The following is a 21,759-nucleotide window of genomic DNA, read 5'->3' on the forward strand; positions in this document are numbered from 1 at the left end:
GAGACTTGACTGAATTTCTGCTGCAGTTTTGCGTTTGGCTGCCCTAATCTGCCCCAATAAGGGATCTGTTACTTTTTTCTCCACAATGTGGATTTTGCATCTGTTTGTGGAATAATGTCTAATACTAGGATTCTGTTGTTAAATGATCTTTGAGTTATCTGGGACTAAATAGTATTGTGACCCATAGAGTAGAAACCAGTTCCTAGAAAGCCCTGTAGGTAGATAATATTTCATTGCTAATCTGCATTTTGTTGATTTGCTGTTTAACAGGCACCCCATGAAAATGGAGATGATCACTCGGAGAATGGCAATTGTGCAATGCCAGGTAACCTAACCTCAGGTACCATCTCTAGTATCACAGTGGCAGCGTTGTATGTACCCTGATTTCATTGTATAGTGCCTCTCTTCCAGATCTAGATGCAATGGCAGCTCTACTCCCTCGTATAGACAAGGCACCGGTTCTGGATATTTCTATCGGGTCTCGAACTTTGCTGGAGGACCTCATGTTGGAAGGGGACCTACTTGAAGTTACACTTGAAGAAGAACTTACTATTTCGCGGCTACTACAAGCTTCACAGAACCCACCGTTGGAGAGGCTACGGACTCTGATAGAGGTAGCACATGCGTTTCTTCTAAAATCCTTACTCATTAAAATTCAATTTCATCTGAAGCATAACTTGGTTTTGATCAGTTGATGGATCAGTAGCGACCATGGTGTCTATGAGGCTAAACGGGCCAGTTGAAATGATCTCTGATCCTGGCTGTAATGTACAGCTGACACCTGCTGTTATGGAGTGGGTTCAGCTTGTGAGCCTGATTCATACACTCCCAATTTATACAGCGGTTGTCAGGAAGGAGTTAAAATTCGAGGTTACTCTTGACTAGGTCAGTTTGAGTTTTGCATGATCAGTACTTATGGATGGGCTTCACCTCCCTTCACATTGCATTAGGGAATGGCGATCGTTGAATTACTGCTGCAATTATCAGTAATTCTTGACAGCTCCTCATGTGACGTGCATTCATCCAAGATACCCATAAAAGGATAACCTAGTGGGGCTGTATAGACCCGCAAACCATTATTCGTGGGGCTGTACTTTGTCAGCATGTATATATTTTAGATGTCCTTTCTAAATTGGCAAGATCTGCAACAAATGATTTCATTCTTAAAAACTGGACTTGAATGTTCCTTTTCATTAACAGATAGAACGATGTGAACGAAGAACCAATAGACTGAAAGGAAAAGACCATGAAAAGAAGAAAAAGAGGAGGAGCGACAGAGCAGAAGGTGGTTACCTGCCCCCAACACTCCAGAAAGAGGAGCTGGGACCAAAGAGAAGCCGCAGTGACAGATCTCAGGACATGATGGCAGAGGAGAGCCCGAGAAAAGCTGGTGCTGAAAGTAATCAGAACGGAGAGGTGAGCTAAGGGTTGTAAGAAATGGTGCTACCATTGCCCCCGAATTCTGTGCAAATGCTCGTTTGTCAGCTGATCACATAAATGTGCTGCTGAGAACAATGACATTTTCCAGCTGCACAAGATATCTTGTCCTGTTGAGCGGAGCATGAGCTACTAATTGTTTTCATACGACCACCCAACCTCAATAGAGTCTCTGATTCAGGCCATGTAAACGAGCACCGATCATTATGATCAACGCATACCAAATGCCTGCATCAGGCCATGTAAAATCGCCTTTAGTGATGAATTTAATCACAATGTATTTTAGAAAGTTGTAGAACTCTTCACTCTACTTTTACGCAGGCCAACAGTCGCCTGAGTAATCGCCCAAAAGCTTGATTATGGACGACTGTCTATGTAAACATGGGACCTAACTGGGTAAGTGAGCAAAAATTGCTCGCTTCTCATTCACTTGGTTTTCAGCTCACCTAAAAAAAACAAGTGACTGTCGGCCCATTTAAACAGGCACATGTTCTTCTATGAATGGATACGGTCAGCCATAAGAGATCTACGGCATGATCTGCCTCCATTCAGTGAGCGATTCCCTTGTGAAAGCACAGGAATGATAATCGCTGGGATATCTGTTGGGCATTTGCGTGCTTGACAGTCGTTCCGTGTAAAAGTACCCATACATTGATCAGGACAACCCATTTAATGGTTTGTACATACGATGAATGATTTGTCTGTATTCTGCACTGAACTCTGAAACTAACTTTATTTTCTTTCTTGCTAGCAGCGCTTGTGACATTCAGCATGACGACGTGACACTATTCGAATATGGGACAGTAACACTCCCCACCAGACACGAGTTTTACCTTGCTGATGAATGGTTAGAGGCGGCTGTAGGGGTAAACCCCTCTACCTCTTACACTGCATTCTGTGTTCTACACACACTTGTCTCCTGGAAAGATTGGCGAGAAGTCTTTCTGGGGACACTTGGTGGAAGCTGGTGCTACTACTTTGTGACAGACGGCGAAACTCTGCATAAAAGACTCTAGGATCCCAAGAACATCTCTTCCTTTTCTTGCTGACGTAAAGCAATTAACTCCAATTGGAGCCAAATTTTGGATGCAAGTTTTTTTCCCCCGTAGATCCTGCAGGGTGAGGTCCCGCCCTGCCTAAGCATGTGCAATTCAGCCTTCCGGACTGAAGTCATACATGTGACCAATACCAGCGTCTGGTGCTTCACTGAAGCAAGGGACTCCTGTCAGGGGACTGTAACAGTGGTCGGGGTGGGGGGCACACCTTTTATTTATTCTTTTGTGGTTTCTAGTTTCACTAACTGCCCAGCTTCCCTCCTGCTTCACCCAATAGTTCAGGATCCGGGGGGTGCTCTGCACTTCCCACCCCTGTAAAACATGTTCACTTTGAGAACACTTTGTTTAAAAAAAAAAATGAAAAAAATAATTTCTAGAAAAATGTAAAATGGAAAAAAAAAAAAATCCCTGAAGACTCCGTTCTGGAGAGTTATCTTTTCTGACATGTAGAAATAAAGGTAGAGGTTTTTGGACGCTGTCTCTCGGTTTGCTTTTCCAGGCAAACTCTAAGCTGTTATACCTCAGTATTGCAGATGTTTATTTTACATAAATTATGTTTAGCAGGACTGCAGCCTCTGGGGACTTTGGTTCATGCTAGTGAGTTTTTTTGTTTTTTTTTCTTTTTTTGTTAATTTTCCTTTTCCCCTTTTCACCCAGAAAGATTTAACTTATTGCCGTCCTATGACTGGAAGTATTGCTCTGTTTATTAGGTTCAGGTAACTGGTAATAACAGTCCTTACTAGGTGACGCTTTGAATATCTCACTTTTTTCAATAATTCATAAAGTTATGTCAAAATCACCCTGGCTTCTTGAATGCTGCGTCTTCCTAAAAGTCTGGTTTTGCCTTTGTAAGGGGTAATGTGGAACACCATCTTCCTGTTTGCCTGTTCGACCATATGTAGGTAAAATACACTGCTCAAAAAAAAAAAAAAAATTTGGAAACTCTTTAAGCATCCCACTATGTATCAGTCTGTCTGATTTGGAAGCAGAAGTGATCAGGAAGTCACTTTCATTAACACCATAGCGGGTGAAATTGAAAAAGGTGCAGGTGAATCGGCATCTATTAGTTGCACCAGGTGAAATATCCTGTGATTTATCTGACCACTATGGAGATCTATATGCCAGAGTAGCTATTTAAAAATGGTTAAACACATTTTTCCATGCCTGCTCGTCACACTCTGGAGGTCCTCTCTGTGTATTTTAGTCCCTTCCTGCCCCGCAGCCCTCTGTCAGGCGCCATCTTGATGGTAAGATTTCTAAGGGTCCGTTAACACCAAACAATTTCTCGTTTGATGTCATTCGCCCATTCAGAGTCCACTCGGGCAGCCTGTTTATACAGCAGATACATTGTTGGGTCCTTCAAGCGAGAAATCATTAAGTCGTTCACATCCGCTGTATAAGTGATAACGATTTTATCGTTCAATGAAAATGTAGTCAACAATTGGACTATTTGATCATCATTCACAAACAAATGTACAATATTCTGCGTATAAGGCCCTTTCAAGCAATCTCATGCCTCTGCCTACCATTAGTTGAGCCTGTACCATTTTTGTCTGCATGGGGGGGGGGGAGGGGGAGGAGAGAGAGAGAAAGGAACAGTTTGATTATCATTGCCTTCTGTATTTGCCTAAATAATCAAAGACCATAAGTATCCTCTAGTATAACTGTGTGACAGGAGCTGTGTGAACATCATCAGTAACAGTCATAGGAGTGCGTGTATACCCCCTGTAAAATGTGTTTTATATGGTAGATTTGTATACCTGCATCTCGCAAACAGACATTTCATCAGACAGTGCATCCATAACCCCGAGCAGATCTGAGTGGGTTAGAACTGGGATCACATGACCTATCTGAGGCAAAAAGAGGCGAGGAGTTAGACAGGAATAACTAAAGACCATTTAGACCCAATGATTCTCACTCAAAAGACATCTTTTAAGTGATCGTTGCGTACGTTTACACGGCAAGGTGATCGCTCAAAATTAGCTCAAACAATAGTTTGAGTGACAGTTTTGAGCGTTCACTTTGCATAAGTGTGTAAATGAAGGCTCACGCTGCATGCAGAGGACAAGCGGGACCGCTCTCTTCTGCATACAGCTGTTGTCTTTTCAGAGGGCTCAGCTGGTATACAGCTGAGCGCTCCAAGCGGGGTATGCAGAAGACAAGCAGAGCCGCTTGTCTTCTGTATACAGCTGTTTTCTCAGAGGGCACAGCTGGTATACAGCTGCGTGCTCCGAGCGGGATATACAGCGGAGCGCACAGCTGGTATACAGCGGCGCGCACAGCTAGACCGCTGCCTTCATACTCGGCCGTGTTCTCCACCGAAAACTCAGCGCACTGTACTGATAAGGCCCATTGTTCTCTTCCAGCTTGCTGAAAGAAGACTATGCACGACGCAGCAAAAACTGCACGATGTCCATGTAGTTAGACCCAACGATTCTCGCTCAAAAGATTGCTTTAAAGGAGAATCTTTGGGCCTAAATAGGCCTTAACTAAGGTATAGTAGCTCACATACTGAGGGATAGCTATATAATGAATAAAGAGAAATCACCGCAGTGGCCTTAAGAAAGGCACAGAAAAAGTTTTTTTTTTTTGTTTTTTTTAAACACCTCAGTATGGTAAAGGATAAGGCTTCTGCCTGCGGCCACCACTAGAGGGAGCTTCCTGGTCATAGTTTATAAATTTAAAGAGATAAACATACAGCTCCCTCTAGTGGTGGCTGATGGGGCTTTTTCTGATTTGACTGTGTGGGAGATGTGGAACGCTGATCTAAATTTATACATATTAGGAAAAACATGTTTTTTTTCTATTATAAAGTGCTGGAATGGAGATTTTACTGCCTACAGAAAACGTGGCAGACGGTGCAGTATATCATCCTGATGTGTAGAGCACTTTCCTGTAAGCTGTGCATTTGTGAGAGTAGCTAAGTGATGGGGCAGGAATGGGCAAAATGCGGGAAAGTGCATTAGGTTTTCTTCATTTGATGTATAACAGACTTGTAGACTAGTATTCCGTATCCGAAGACCGTGATCTGAGCAAGACGTGTGCCGGTGCGGTCTGCTTATAGTCCATAGTAACAATGATTTAATAGCAACCTGTTAACTACTTTATGCTACCCTCAGGGAAGGGAGTAAAGTAGTGGCAGACATGCTGCGTTCAGCTGATTACCACTTCTAGGGTGGATTGGTGGGGCCAGCACATTACCCTGATTAGTCGTTTTCTACCTAGTACTGCTCACTTTTATATCACCCGTGATAAAGAGACGCAAGTTATCTTGAAAGCTTGCACTGCTAGCAAATTTTATCTAGAAGATCGTTTCTCTGACCAATGTCTTATGCCATTGGCTAACACTGCCAGAAGAAGTTGATGCAACCACAGCACTCACCAGAGTTAGCAAACTAAAACTCCGGATTCCACCAGAGGATCATCTGTTGTGGATATGAGGAGAGATGTGCAAGAGCCTGGTGTGGTCCGGATCCAGAAACCAAACACTCAAGCTTGAGAAAGGTTTCAGTGGAGACCGAAACGTCGCCAGTCTGACTTTTATGGAGGAATAAAAGTTTTTCTATCTTTATAAAAAATCATCAGCTGCTGCCTGGTTACTTTACAAATTGGCTAACACTGCCACACGTTTTTCTCTTCACATTTTTAACCCACGCAGTTTTACTGTAAGGGCGTATATTTTCCAGCTCCTGTGGTGCGCCTGTATCAGAGTGCCAGTCCTTTGTAAAACCCTCCCTCTCTAAGGCCTCATGTCCACTAGCGAAATTGAATTAATAAATTTGCGTGGGTGTCCTGCATGCGTGATCTGCGCCCCTAGGGAATCATTGGACACACGCAGGTAATTAAATGCATGCGGATGTCATTTTTCCCTGCCGCGCGGATCGGGACATTACCCTCAGCATGCTCCATATTCTGTGGGTTTCCCGCATCAATGGCTCCCGCGGCTTCTATTTGAAGCCTATGGAAGCCGTTCGCTCCTGCGGCGCACCCGCAGCTGTATTTCTGCTGTGCCGTGGGGCCGTGGAAAAGCAGGAGTTAAAAAAAAAAAAAAGTGTACACGGCATATGTGCGACACGCGGCCCAGCACATCCGGCAGGCAGAAAAAAAAAGATGCATCCACGACAGACGGGAGCCTGCAGTGTCTGGACAGGTATCTATTTTCAGGCCTCATGGCAGCGGGAAAAGAGGGATCAGCTGTGGCATTGTGCATGGAGAATCTGCACGGGCTCGAATTTCGCCGTGGACATGAGGCCTAACAGTCTTGCCCTGTACTAACAGGCAGCGCACCTACTTCAGAGCCTCTGTTGGGTGTTTGTCACTTTTGGAGAACAGAAGCTTAAGCCGCTCTATTAACATCAAAACTCCATCAACCACAGAACTCAAGCGAATTCCATTAAAGGGGTTTTCAGGTAAAGCCTGTTGATGGCCTCTCCTCCAGATAATACTTGCTGAAGCCCCAGAACTCAGGATCCCTGGCCCTCAGCAGGCCCACTGTAGGTGGGGTTGGAGGTGGAAGTGTCAGAGGGCTTCACTCTCATTGATATCAGTGGGAGCTGAAGCCTGTTATTGGACTTCTGCCATGGGCGTTGGAAATGGAAAAGAAAGCAGCGTTCCCATTAATTTCAGTGGGATTGAAGCCCTCTGATACTTCTAGTTCAGACCTTGATGCTGACGTCTAGTATTGCTGCACTAACAATGGGCTGGACAGTGAACTGCTTGACAAAGATCCTGGGGAACAGCTCCCCACTGATTTATCTATTGACCTACTGTGATGAGAGGTCAGCAATAGAATTTGCCTGCAAAACCCCCCTTTAATGGCTGTTTGGAGCTGTTGTATGACTGCTTTGGTTTATTATGACTTCCAATTATCAGAGGACCCACAATGACGGTGTGAACACAACACATGGTAAGCCCCTGTCAAATAATGGTAGATGAACATGGGCGGGAAAAGAAAAAAAAATATGTATTGGACCCGAACATTGTTTGGGGGATTAAATTCTGCTGTCAGAATTGACTGTGGCATTTAAAGGGTTAACAGCTCAGATCAGCTGCGCGGCTGAACGAAGCTGTTGCCGCCGAGTGTCGGCTGTAAGAAACAGCTGGCACCTGCGTTGGGTATTATTGTACTTTGTCACCACCAGCAAGCTAGGGGTTTGACAGGGCTTGCATGGAGGAATGCCCCTGTCACACCCCCTAGCGCCAGATTGGCTGAATTCCTGAAGGTCCTAGCAGTGTCAGTAGTGATTTTTGCCTCGGATGCAGGCTTCGGGTTTCGTTTCCTGTTAGGCTTACATTATTAGCTGTACATGCTTCCATGTTCCAAGTGTTACAGCTGTAACATGGAAGCATTTAGAGGTAATAATCTGAGCCTAACAGGAAAACTAACCCTCCAGGCCAGGTAAAAATCACTACAGACGCTGCTGCTGCTGCTGTGTCCCCGGAGTAGCCGTCCTCCTTACATCTCCTGCCACCCACAGCTGTGTATTGTAGCTTCTGAATGTGTCTCTTTCTGCGCAGATGGGAGACTACAGCTGCCGCGGAGAGTGACAGTGGGGCCAGTAAAGGGGAGATGGGAGCCCAGTGTCTTGTACTGCTCCTCTACCTTCAGCACTTGTCACCGCTGCCCCTGCTGAGAGGCAGATGGGGAGCTGAGTATCTTCCCTGCTGGCCGCCCAGACAACATTCTCAGTACCTGGTTGGCGGTTGCCTCACCTTCCTTGGCAGAACCTATGAGGCCGATCAGGAACAGGGGGTGTCACTGCCCTATCAATCTTGTCTCCAACCCTACTGCCTGGTGGTGACAAGATACACTAATACCCCCGCGTTGTTTGAAGAGAGATCGCACAATCTCTCGTCATGCGTAGACCACTCCTACAGGTTTTCAAAAGGTGTATCGGTGGTCACTAAGAGGTTAATTTTCATGGAGACTCTGGTTGCTCTGGGGATCTGCTCCCCTTTCTCTCTGCCCTATTAGGTGGAGTTTTACCATTTTGCTTGCCAACTTCTCCAAGCTGCTGGTAAGTGTGCGCATCACTACAGAAGTAGCAGGGGATAAATGACCTTTATTGATTAGGTGTGGTCACGCCATTAATATATACATCAGTGTCACTAGAGCCCCCGTCCTTGTGCTGTATGGGGCTGATGGCTTTGATGTCCTCCAGCAAGTAACTGATACAGCCAAGCCCGCTGTCTGGCATGGAGTTTCATTGACAGATGGCGTCTGAATGCTGAGCGCTGCGCTGCCAGATCCGTGTTTCAGCACCAGCCATGATACATGTGACAGCGCCCGCTCCGCTCTCCAACTTGGACATCTTTCTTCCAGATACTTGATTGCTAAATGTTTGTTTAGATGTTTAACCACTTCATAGCCAAAGTACGGGAAGTTTTAATGTGAAGCCCCACGTTGTAAGGAGAGGATTTACCAGAAGTCGTTCCTTCATGCTCACAGGAATTGTGTTTATGAACAGCAGCGGTTGGGGGGATAGTAGGGAATTCAAAGTTGCTATTTCTGATCTCGGGGGCCTCGATTCACAGCAGCCTGGACTAAAGGGCATTCGAAAACTTGTACACTATATGGACAAAAGTATGTGGACACTGCAGAAAATTAGCAAATATGCAAATACTGAGTTTGCTGAAGGGCATGGGTAAAACAAAAGCTGCTCATTTTGTAATAACTATTCACTGAAGATGGGCGTGGGTGGCGGCATCGTACCCAGCAATCTTTTCTCACAGCGTTCCATGAGGAATGTCTATCTATTACTGCCCAGACCTACAGAGAGTTTGTGATGAAGTATGCCCTGACGAGTTGTCGCTGTAATAGAAGCAAAAGGAGGGCCGACATGTTAATTAGTAGAAAAATAAAGCACTTTTTCTGAAAAACAGGCAGTGTCCAAATACTTTTGTCCATCTTGTGTATGTTTGCTCCACCTGCTTTAGTGGGGAACTGCCATAAAGTGAGGACAGCGGTGGGGAAAAAAAAGATCATGTTTTTCAGATTTGAACGGGTATGTGATGGAATAAGTTGCTGTGCTGTAAGACCCCTGCCCCTGGGCCGCAGGCATGTAAATAGACGGGACTGATTACAGCAATGTCCTAATGGTTTCCATCTTTCATAGGGAATTCTACTTAGTAATACAATGGTGCCGCTGGATGCTAGTAAGAGTATTGGGCATTAGATTTAAGAGAGCGCTCAATGGATGCATACAGGGACAGTCTCTAACCAGTACAGGTACTAGTTGTGTCATGTAGTAGAACAGGGTGACAAGAAAAAGAGACATTTTCAGTGTTTTTAGGACGTAGGTTTATAGCCAAAATGCTTTGCCTGCATTTCGTGTGTCTTTAAAGGGGTGCTCCATTCTCCGGCTTACCTCCTGTGCAGCTTCTGTGGCCGGCTCCTTCCTGGGTCAGACCTCAGCAGAGGGACAGCCTGCTGTGCTTGTAGAAGCTGCAGGCATCACATTGCCCCTACAATGGCTGTATTATGTGCGCAAAAACAAGCAGGAGCAACGGATGAAATGCAAGGAATATGCGTACCGAAATATGGTCATGGCTGTGGAAATGGAAAAAAAAAATCACAGAAAGCGGCCAGCTTAGGTGAAGGACACTGCTGGGCAGCCACTCACAAACCGTCTTTATATTGACACCCCGTATTTACTCTCTTGTGCATGACTAAACACTAAGCAGCCCCATCTCAATATAATGACTGTATGTGAGTGGCTGCTCATCCGTGTCTGTCACATGTTACTTGCGCGAGATTTGTGCGTTTTGAGACTCAAATATGAACCTCATTAGTTTGAACGGGGTCATACATATGAGCGATGTTTTCTTATGTGGAATCCGAGGTGGGAAACAAATTGCGGCACGGTCTATATCGGGCTGCGTGAACTTACATCGAGGCCCCGTTGTTTTCAATGGGAGAAACTCGATAGCCCTGGTGGAGGTTCGCTTGATTCCCCAAGTTATGTGGGGCTGTTTTCACATGGAAACACCTTGTATGCAGGGGGATTTCACATGGTGGCGAGCGTGATATGGGGGCTGGATTCACGGCCCCATATCAAGCTCATCCGTGTGAAGTTAGCCCTAAGTATATGGCTGCCTTCTGTGAAATTTTTTTTGTTTTGTCTGTTTGATATTTCCGTTTCTGTGCTTTTTAACTAATGTAAGTGTAAGGACAATAATCGAGGACCCGTGACACTGGCCAAAATATTAAATTCGAGGTATTATCAGTAACACGGAGTGGCATTGAACGCTGGGGAGGCCGGGGTGCCGCTATGATTCACCTATGAGGTGCAGAGCAACCCGCTGCATTCAAGTATAGCACCATTAATAGGTTGTATACCGTGTGGCCTGACACCCTGTATTACTCTTTGGTGCCGAAATAAGCACTAAGTAGCCCCCCTCTATATAAGAAGGATGAGTGGCGGCTCATCAGTGTCCTCATGTGTGTTACTTGCTCCTCCATTTATCATTCTGGCTGTCTGCATGTTGGGGGATGGGTGGTGTTTATTCCTGCCCTCTCAGTAAGTATATGGCTGCTTTCTGGGAATACATTTTTTTTTATTTCCTTTTTCTGTGATTTTGGATGTGTAAATGAGCCCCCAAACCCTCCCTGCAGTCTATCCACCTATGCTAGCTGTTGCCTTGTTCCCTCCTCCATTCCCCGTTCTTTAGTCCTCCCAGCGGCTCAATACCGCCTCTGCTTCACCTGCTACATTTGTCCTACTCAACTCACCTGCCGTTGAGATTTGGAGGATGCAGGCTGTCCTCTCAGTAATGTACATAGAGATAACAGACACCTAGTACCGGCGCGATCCTGAGAACGAAGATCTAGTGACCTCCATAGAATGGTTTCTGCGCAAGCGTGTCCAGAAGCCATCCTATTGAGATGACTGGCAGAGCAGCGGACGATCTCCTCGCCCATGGGCTGTACACTGTGAAATTAAAAAAGGGACGCTATCTCTGCAATGTCTGGCTGGCGTGATAGTGTTGAATGGTATATATTAAAAACGTAGTGACAGATAACGCACAAATACTGAAAATAGTTCATGTAAGTGGTCGTCTTGTGGGGCTGTGTGCTGTCTGTGGAATACAGGCGCTGAAAATACAGCTGTGTGATCGGCCGCTTGGGGCAACAGAATTAACAAAAACACCCTGTGTATAACGTAGGAGGGATGTGGAGTTACAGGACCCCCACAGACTGATTTGGTGGAGTTATACAGGGATGAGCATGTAAACGTGGCTATACATATTAGGCCTCTGCCACATTGCTGTATTTTGGGGTCATGTGTTGTCTATGTACTCCACAGACAACCTCATTGTAACCTATCAGGCTATACACATGGATGTTTCTCGCTCAGACTGATGGGCCACATGAAAAACTCAGGACTTGTCAATGAGTTCCTTGGGCACAACTCAGTTACAGCTAATATGTGCCTAGCCATAGATGAAGGTCAGCCGCACCCATTGACACCAATGTATATGGGGTAGAGTGAACACCGTTCAAACAACAGCAGTGCGGAGAAGAAAAATTTATGTTGGGTTTCAACATGACTGATCTTTTGTTTTCCCGAGAGAGAAGCGGCTACCAGAGGTGTTTCTTCCGCTCTCCTTCCTGAGAACACAGGCATGATTGGCCATAGCGGAGGATAAGCTGTTGGACAAATGAACTGACTGCCCATCTTACGGTGGATGGCTGTTCACCTTGGTGACTTCTATTGCAAACAAAGGTGTCAACACTATGGTGAGCCCCCTGGTGGTCGGCTTCTCATAAGGTGAAAAGTCTCTCCACGCAGTGCTATTTCTTGCTGTTAAAAATACAACAGAGGGCGGAGTGGAGACGTCAACTGGTTCCATCATGGCGGTGAAGTGGTCATCTGCAATACAGTTCAAGCAGGTACGCAGGGTCACCGGCCAGGCTCACAGCCGAAAACCAAGGCGGGCCTCCCGCATGTAGAATCTGTCCCGCTCGCGTGAGCCCAGCCTTATGGTGCAGAATAATGTAATACTATGGAAAGTAGCCAAATCTGCTTCTACTGAGCCGTGGTGAGCGACGCCTGGTGCCTACAGGCTTCTGACCTCAGTATGAGACTAAGTGGACTAAGGTCCCATTTACCTCCTACAGCACTAACTCTCATACTGAAGCTGGGAGAGGAGACTGCAAGAATCTGTCATCTGTGATTCGCTTAGTGTAAACGCAGCCACCAACCTAAAGAAACATGGTTTGCTTTTTGTTAATTTTATGCAAGGGTGTAAATCCTAGCCGGCTCGTTCATTTTACATACCGATTGTTCCAGACCTCTGCCCCCGTAGAAACAAAGATGGCCGACCCACTTCTCTGCCTACCTGATGCACAGCATGCAGTGGTAGTCTGCAAGTATTTTGGGTGGATTTTTTTCTGCAGCATGTGAATGCGATTTTGAAACCCTCCTTCACATCGCTAATACTGTAAAGACAGTCCACATGGAAAACTCACAGCAAATCCACCCAGTGTGAACGTGCACTTAGAGCAGCCATTGTATACTACGCATTGGAGGTACTATTAGCACTGTATAGGGCAGGTGATGAACTTATTTACTTATTACCACTTTCCAGTCTTCATCAGTGGTTTAACCTTTTTCTTCTTTTCCATTGAATTCCAAACTATACAACATAATAACAAAGCATATACATGTAGACACGGTGCGGATCTTGTAGGTACGGCCACGGGCGCACGGAGGATACAAGAACCATGAACAGATACAAAATAGATTTAATGTCTTACTTCGGTTTGTGAATCTGATATTGCTAGTTACAGGAGGGCCAGCCGTGGGGTCTGGCATCTGTCCAGTTCAATGTGCGGCTCGCGGTGCAACGCAGTCTCTTATGCAGGAAATCAGATACATGAGGGAAAACAACCTAGTGACAGACTGAGGATGGCACACAACATGGCAGCTGCTCACAAGTTGAAAGAAGAAATCTGGCATCCAGTGTTTCTGATAAATAGGAATACTTCACACTCTCACTACATCCTCACTCACACACTTCTCTATACAAAGTATCGTCCTGGAATGTCTTACTACCACTAACACCTCTCATCCCTACACAAACCAATACTCATCCACTCCATCGCGCCAGCACATGTGCTAGTCCTCTGGGAAGGTGCTACCTGCCGTGTCTCCCAGTAGGTGGAGTCTGTGTTATAAAAGTGGGTTGTGTGGCGGCGGCCGGCCAGCTCTCTCTGGGGGGTAGGTCCGTACTTTTAACGTCTTCAGTTCCTCTCTGCTTGTGTTCTTGACTTCTGCCTGCTGCGGGTAGGTGGACATTGTGCTGCTAGTGGGAGCGCAGTAGGGACAGCTGTCAGTTTTTCCACCATTTCACGGGGTAGAACGCTTAGTCTTATTTTTCCACGTGAGCGTCTGAAGCCATTTTCTGTCCCCAGGCAGGTGTAGAGGCCTGCGTCATTAGTCTGTACGGAGCGTAGAATAGCACCTCCTTCCAAGGGGTGAAGACGCACCTAGGGAGTAAGCACAACATTACTGTAGCAGGAGGAGTACGGGGCTGTAGCTACACAGCTGTATAGGGGATGTCACGATGATCCCAGGAGCCAGTGGCCAGTTTGTGGGCCCACCATATACCTCAGTGTGCCTCTGATCTTACATGGAGACATACAGAGATTTGTTTTTCTCCGTCTCATTGATTATCCATGCTTAACACAATATGGCGCCTTCCAGGACAAGATCTGTGAGGCAGGAAACGTCCCTAAATAAATTGCTTCCAGCGGAGGTTACGCTACATCAGGGGGACAGCACCCACTAGAATATGCTCGCAAGACGGAATCGGACATTAATTTTTCCACGTGGATTCTGCCTCTAAAACTGCAGGATTGGCAAGAACATTTTGCCCCGTCAGCGGACATTACAGTTCATTCAACTTCAAATGGCTGTAGGTCAGATTCTACCGACATGCTTGGCTCTAAAACACCAGGAGCTTGTCTGTAGGACCAATAGAACCGGAGTTAGAGCTGTTTGAAGTGGGGTCCGGAATACTAAATTTACAGTTCTCATTTTAGTGTGTGTCTACAGAAAGGGGGATAATGGAGAAGCAAGCAGCAGGGATGAGCTGTGATTTCCCCCCCCCCTCTCCCAGGGAGTGGTAACATGGAGGTGTCTGATTGTAATATATAAGGGTCTTTTTTTCATCCTAGAAAAGGAATGAGAATATGAGCGTTTGCATATCTAATCACCTGAAAAGTGTGATTTGGAAGACTATGCCATCCCCCAACCCACTCAACCCCTAGGTGTCTCCACACACTTTTTGGCTGCTCTCCTTAAGTAGAGACAGATGACTTCCTTCTTAACCCACATCGCAGGCCTCTCACCAGCTAAGCCAGAAACCTGCTGCACACTGATGAGGGGACAAACACCCCGAAACAGCTGTCCGTGTATGGTTTTATGGCTTGGTTTACTAGTTCCAATCATTGTTATAAAGACCTGTTAAAGGGTCTGACATTGATTTGCAGGAATGCTGCCATCCAATAGCTGGCGCTGCAGAGGCATTGTTCCATCTTTCCTTATTTGCACATCTAATCACTCTCATATGCTGTTTAACATCACGGATGGTACAGTCATTGCTGACCGCGGCATTTAAACATCTTTATTTAAGAGGAAAAATGTAAAATTATTCTTCTGTATTGTAGAAATAAAAACCAAAGAAAAAAAAACTTCACAAACGTGGTATCCCCACATCAGGAACAACCGGTGCAAGAACATATTACATTATTTATCGGACACAGTAAATTCCATAAAAAAACGAAACTAAACACAATGCCAAAATAGGTGTCTTCCGCTCATCTTGCTTCCCCAAAACCAGAATAAAAAGTAAACAATAAGTCATGTAAAAACACCAAAATGTTACCAATACAAACTACAAGTCATCTTGCAAAAAATAAAACGAACCGCCATACAGCGGTCAGAAAAAGTTATCACAGCTGGAAACCAAAAGGAGAAATTGTTTAATGGTTCTTAAGGCTAAAATTAGTTGTGTCACTAAGGGGTTAAAAATGCACTTTAGGGCTTTTTCAGATGTCCGTATATCGACCGGGTTTTCACGCCTGGCCATTATACACTATCCCTCTCTGCCTGGGGAGGAGGTGGGACAGGCCAGGAGCAGTGCACTGAGCTCCCGCCCTCACCACTGTTTGCAATGGGAGGAGCGGGATGGGGTGGAGCTAAGTTCTGCCCCTTCCCTTGCAAAAAGGGGCGAGGGCGGGAGCGCAGTGCACTGCTCCCGGCCTGTCTCGCCTCCTCCCCCTGCAGAGAGGAACAGCGTATATCGGCCGGTCGTGTAAACCCGGCCGATACACGGACGTCTGAATAAGCCCTAAGGCAACTGATTTTTGCACTAAATATATTTACATGAGACAAATTTAAAGGGTACAATAAAAAAAGTGACGTTTTTGGGTGGGTTTTTCTAATTCTAATGTGACAGTTGGGAGTTTAACCCAGTTGGGGGTTTAACCCTTCGCAATCCAATTTAAGATTCAGGGTTTCCTAGGGTGCTTTCTCTTTCTGTCATTTTACAGTGGCGCCATCTGCTGGCTAGAGCCAGTACTGCGGTATATGACATGCTGGAGGGACCTCTGACAACAGAGCGGCCAGTAATATACAGTAAGAATACCCTGCTGGATGTCTTCCGACATCGGAGCTGTACAGCCTTCAATCATAATGTCTTCAGATGTCAGACAGTGGATTGGAAAGGGTTAAAGTGGTTGCCCAGCTGTAACTATTGGCAGTCTATCTGCAGCATAGGCCATGAACAGTAGATCGTGGGGGTCTGCTGGAGCAATAAAAAGGATCCATCACACAGCAGACAACAGGGGCGCCCGATACTAAGTAGTCACTTTCACAGTAAAGATAGCCGCGTGCATATTCTGTCTGGTAAACGTGAAGGAACCTGCGATAGTTGAGCCTCCAACCAGAGGTGAGCCGAGAGCGGTACTGAAGGCTCCGTATTGTCCCCTCATCTCCATGTACATTGCAGATTCTGATGGGGAGGAGGTGAGATCAGCATTCACATAACAATCAGGGAGGTGGACCGCTATGTTAATACCCACATTAGCATTCTGGCATGTACTGTAGGGTAACAGGCCGCCAGGCTGCACACCCAGCTGAACATTTCCATATGCTGGAAGAAGAATGGATTATTTTACATGTATTAAAAAAAAAACCTCCTAAAATCTTCCTCTTCCATAAGCAGAGTGTTTCACGTGGCGGAGCGGCGGTTCTGTTCTAGCGCTGCTCTGCCTACTCTATTGTGGAACAGGAGGGCATAACCTTAGGCAGCCATTGTGGAGGAGATGGAGCAGTCTTCTCATCCCGACCTGCATACACATATATACAACCGGCCCGCTGCTCCTCCTCTCCAGGCCAGTCAGCGTATAACCGTATTTGATATAGAAACAGACAGATGGGCCGACGTCTTGAGCTGAATCACAGCAGAGGCGCAGCATAAGAAATGATATCCTTCAGCCGTCGCCAGCACCAGACCGTTCAGGTGTATTTTTCACAGGGACTGATGGTCCGTGTGACATAAAAGGGTAGCATGTAGAGATGAGCGAGCATGCTCGTTTAGGGCAATTACTCGAACGAGCATCGCTTTTTTTCGAGTAACTGCCTACTCAGGCGAAAAGATTTGGGGGGCGAGAGCTGGCAGGGGGAGGAACAGGGAGGAGCTCTCATCCCTGGGGCCCCCCGAATCTTTTCTCCCGATTAGGCAGTTACTCAAAAAAAAGGGATGCTCGATCGAGTAATTGCTCTAAAGGAGCACGCTCGCTCATCTTTAGTAGCATGTTCTATGCTGGTCCTTATTGTCGACCAGAATCTGACATGCAAAGCCCTCTGCCCGCAAGTATCTGTTTACTGCAAGTTTTCAGGCGCAACTTGCATATGCCGGTGTGAATGCGCCCCTAGTGGTGGAGGTGATAACTGTCGTTACATTTATGTTCAGCTGCTTCTGGTAAGGAACGTGTTTAGCTGTGCTGGTGAAGCGCAAAACTGCATGTTTATAACACGGCTGCCATCAAAAGTTCTGGAAGCCGAGTGCTGCCATTGTTACCTCTCTTCGATGCTGAGCCCCATCTCTCTGCAGTAACCACGTGATGCTTTCCAGGGGAGAGTTTGTGTCGCACTGAAGAAATACCGTTCCTCCTTCGACTCCTATCTGCATTTTCTCGGAGACGCCTCGATCCACTGAAAACCAAGAACAATCGTCAGATTCTGTGGAGCGAGTCAGAAGAATAGGAAACCAGAGAAGGTTTTGGGGAAAAGCACTACTGTAGCACACAGGACGGACCTTGCATGTTGTAGCCTCTGCACTGTCTCATGGGGTCACCATGTTTAACATCCTGTCGCCGATTCCGCCTGCAAGTAACAAAGTGAATGTGATGCTGCGGCACTGTGAGGTTTCATCATTGCATTTCCTGTTAACCTGCCTCTACTGCTTGGCTCAGTGTGCCTGTGCTAAGGGCAGGAAGCTACACCGCTCAGTCTGTCGGCACCTGTATCCATTGCTCATGTAGCACTAACATAATGCACTGCAGTACACACACTGCAATCACTCACATCACACAGATCTTAAAGGGGTATTTCCATTTTATGGCCTAACATTAAAGTCCCTTCAGCTGTAGTGCAGTTCCCTGTACAGCAGGTGGTGCTGTACATAGGGAAATACCATGAAGGAGCAGCAGTGCTTAACCCCTTAAGGACCCAAGATTTTTCTTTTTTTATATTTTTGTTTTTTCTTTCCCGCCTTCCAAGAACCATAACTTCTTCCATTCACATAGCTTGTTTTTTGCGACTTGTATTTTTAATGTTATCGTTAAAATGCAATTGCACCATTTTTGAGGGGTTTAGTTCTTACAGCAGTCACAGTACAGTAAAAATGACACATGAACTCTGTTCAATGGGTCAGTACGATGACGGGGATGAATCCTTATATACAGCAATATAGCAACAGAAAGCAATTTTTGTTTATGTTGCCAATCAAGCCCTGCCATGGGCAGTACTTGACAGACATCTATGCATGGCAGCCCAATAGCTTTCAGTAAGCTCTGGGTTGCTGTGCTAGCCCATTGGCACCCCCCAATCGCAATATCTAAGAGTTAACTGCCCTGATCAGTGTTAACTCGGATGTCACCGGCAGATGTTGGCTGTCAGGAACATCTGATATCTGCTGGGTATACAGTGGGCATGACTCCCATGCCCACTTTATACACACTTCACATCTGCCTGACATAAATTTATATTAGGCAGTCATGAAGTGGTTAAAACCCCCACAAGCCCCATAACATTATGGGCTCATAGCAGAAGGGGCACAGAGTTGGGGATGTGATTGTTAAAGTATAAAAACACATCCACCGACTCGGCACCCCTTCAGCTACAAACCAATAACTTTATGGGGCTTGTGGGAGCTGGCAGTCACTTTACTAGTGCCGACAGTCCTAGCAATAGGCCACCCCTTAGAGTCATGAGAATACCCCTTAACAAGAAAATCTGGAACCTTCAGTGCTATCTTACCTCACGGGTGACGGGGTATAACGTGCACAAGCATTGGCATTCCCATCCCAGGCACAATACGGGTCCCTGGAGAGACAGCAGTCTGCACAAGTCTTCCCATAGACTGCACAGCGATGGAGAGACATCTGTGTCACCCCCACATCTGAAGAGACGTACAACTGATGCTGCAAGTAGGAAGAAACAGTGAGTGACACCTCTGCCGGTGGTAACTCACACCGCTATTCATACGGGTGCAGAATGCAGACTGTATACGTTGTGCGGGGTGTTTGACAACTGAACTTTACGATATGCGCTTCACGGTGACAGGTTACCACTAACAGCGATGGTTCACTTACCCTCTTAGAAGAAATTTTGATGTTTTTAATAGAGGACGGCACCTGCGTGTGACAGAGAGAGAAGGTAGTAACACACATGGCTCATACTGAGGAAACTAAAGAAGAGGATCCGGCCAAAACATTTAGGCTTCCATGTCTCATCAAGTCAGGACTGAACAAGTCATCATCCTTAGCAACCTGCTTTTGCCCCCTGTCCTGTGTTGGATTTGTGGATCTGCATCTTGTCACTTCCCCTACAGTGAGGAGGAGGCTGAATGGAGTGATGGCCGAGCATGCGCTGTCAGCGCTCCATTCACTTCAGTGGGGCTGATGCAAATACGCGTGCGGATGCCACTCCTCTATCTCCGCAGTCCCACTGAAAGTGAATGGAGCATCAGCACGCTTGTACAACCAGCGCTCCATTCAGTCTGCTCTATACTGTGGGGGTGCAGTAACCCCACAGAGAGGACGACGGGGGACACGGCATCCCTATTCTCAAGATCGGTGGGGGTATCAGGGGCGAGATCCCCCACAAGTCTGCAAGTTATCCTCTATCTGGTGAATAGGGGATAACTTGCAATTGTGTACCACCCCTTTAACAAGAAACATAAGGTGACATTCACTAAGCTCCCTGAGCTCTCGCTCAATTTTGTACCATATATACTATGTGTTTTAGACACTTTAAGCCTTGCTTTATGAGGGGGAGTGGCCTAAATGTGACAACATGTGCCAAAGTTTTGGAGGAAACTAAGCCAACGGGTAGGTGGTATAAAGTCAAACAAATTAGTGGCATCTATAAACACTTTCATCATCCACAATGAGCCGCTGGGATACGTTTTTGGCATTTGCCTGGTTTGATTTTGCTGTCTAACAAATTTTATCTTCAATGAGTAGAAATAAATAGACAGAGAATCGACAAGCCGTGCGGATCAGAAATCCACAATGAAGGGGTGAAAATCTGCATTATGTGCTGCAAATATGTCTGCTGTAAAAGGACCTGCCTGCACATACAGAACCCTTAGAGGTTCAGTGAAAGTGTCCTTCATTTGCCTGGCTGTGAAAGGAGAACTCCATGTAAATGAAGAAATGGGTTTTCTCATGACTTACAATTGCTTCACAACCCCTCTGGTCTTCCCGATTACTGCTGACCAAGACATGTGACTGCTACAGCCAATCAGTGGCCACAGCAGTTGCCTACTAAAGTCAATGATTGGCTGCAGCAGTCACATGTCATGGTCAGCAGCAACCAGGAAGAACAGAGGGGTTATGAAGCAATTTTAAGGTGTGGGAAACCCCCTTTTAAGGTGCATTCACACATCATGGATTTTGGTGCATATCTGCAACTAAATCCTGCATCATATCTTGCGGTGCGGATCTGCAGCAGATTTCACCCTTTCGATGGTGTGGCTTATGATGCGTTATTTGGTGCAGTTTTTCTACAACATGTGAACACATCCTTCAAAACTTTTTTCCCCAACACTAACAATGTCTTCAGACCTTAAGTGTAGGCAAACATTTCATAGTAAATATTGTGTGATCTTGCAGTCAATCAGGTCTTACTTTAAAAACTTCCACTTCTTCTAGTGTGATACCTTCTGTCTCTTCGGGACCTTTAGGCAGAATCATCACCTTCTGCACTGTACCACGATCTGCAGATTGAAGGAGATAGGAGCGAATTGTTAAATTGCACTCACTCAATCATCATTCTGTGGACACATGGTCTGGGTAAACCATGCCCACCCACACATGCAATGGTGGTAAGATTTACCAGCAAGGTGGTGTAGCATGGCCACCCAAACTGCGTATCCTCAGCCTCACACCATCTATCAGACTCTTGTCACAGTTTCAGGTTTTTTTATGCAGTTTTTGATGCCAGAACCATTAGTGGATTCAGAAAAGAGGAGAAGTTGTTTCCGTCTTTGATACTTTCTCTCTTTTTAATATTCACATCTGATTTTAGCTTTTAAATACCTGCACTTGTGACGGCACCCAATACTGCATATAAATGGTTTTACTCACCTGTGCCTAAAAACAGAACAGTGTATTCCCCATCAGCAGCGGGCACCGTGTCCACAGCAATACTAGTATAAGTGTACGAAGCATCTGAGAGCAAGAGCAGGGGCCTCCGGTTCACAGGATACACCGAGGTATACATGAGGGGGTGCGTGCGTACAAATCTCAGTACATCCTCCCCGAAAAGCTTACTGGAGTGGATGCCGGTAACAGAGAATCCACCTGCACACTGCAAAATAGACCACAATGAAATACAAGGCCAAAACATCAGCAAAGAAGTCATAAATATAACTCCAGAGAGGACATCGTCATTTAACACGGTCCAAAGGGGGGATTTCCCATCTCCAACATTTATGGCATATTCACAGGACCCCTAACTGACGTTGGCCA

General features: G+C 46.0%; 2 protein-coding genes across 8 annotated transcripts in view; one reads left to right on the forward strand and one right to left on the reverse strand.

Annotated features, from left to right (window-relative positions):
- The window catches only part of KDM5C (lysine demethylase 5C), a 36,683-nt gene extending 33,392 nt beyond the window's left edge, over positions 1-3,291 (forward strand). For 6 of the 7 annotated variants that reach the window (XM_066580629.1, XM_066580627.1, XM_066580633.1 and 3 more), the window contains 4 exons: positions 271-325; positions 412-614; positions 1,201-1,416; positions 2,189-3,291. In XM_066580629.1, coding sequence (XP_066436726.1) covers positions 271-325; positions 412-614; positions 1,201-1,416; positions 2,189-2,200 — 486 coding nt within the window. In that variant the 3' untranslated portion in view covers positions 2,201-3,291. The remainder of the gene's footprint in view (positions 1-270; positions 326-411; positions 615-1,200; positions 1,417-2,188) is intronic. The other variant, XM_066580631.1, reaches the window with a different exon arrangement.
- A 9,930-nt stretch (positions 3,292-13,221) lies between these two features.
- The window catches only part of LOC136580239 (semaphorin-3F-like), an 85,910-nt gene continuing 77,372 nt past the window's right edge, over positions 13,222-21,759 (reverse strand). Inside the window, exons 12-18 of the mRNA XM_066580635.1 lie at positions 21,376-21,598; positions 20,917-21,005; positions 19,378-19,419; positions 19,043-19,206; positions 17,820-17,887; positions 17,583-17,716; positions 13,222-13,983 (exon numbers count right to left, since the gene is read on the reverse strand). Of these exons, the coding sequence (XP_066436732.1) occupies positions 13,738-13,983; positions 17,583-17,716; positions 17,820-17,887; positions 19,043-19,206; positions 19,378-19,419; positions 20,917-21,005; positions 21,376-21,598 (966 nt within the window). The 3' untranslated portion in view covers positions 13,222-13,737. The remainder of the gene's footprint in view (positions 13,984-17,582; positions 17,717-17,819; positions 17,888-19,042; positions 19,207-19,377; positions 19,420-20,916; positions 21,006-21,375; positions 21,599-21,759) is intronic.

The sequence above is a fragment of the Eleutherodactylus coqui genome, chromosome 10, assembly GCF_035609145.1.
Source record: "Eleutherodactylus coqui strain aEleCoq1 chromosome 10, aEleCoq1.hap1, whole genome shotgun sequence".
NCBI classification, from domain to species: Eukaryota; Metazoa; Chordata; class Amphibia; order Anura; family Eleutherodactylidae; genus Eleutherodactylus; species Eleutherodactylus coqui.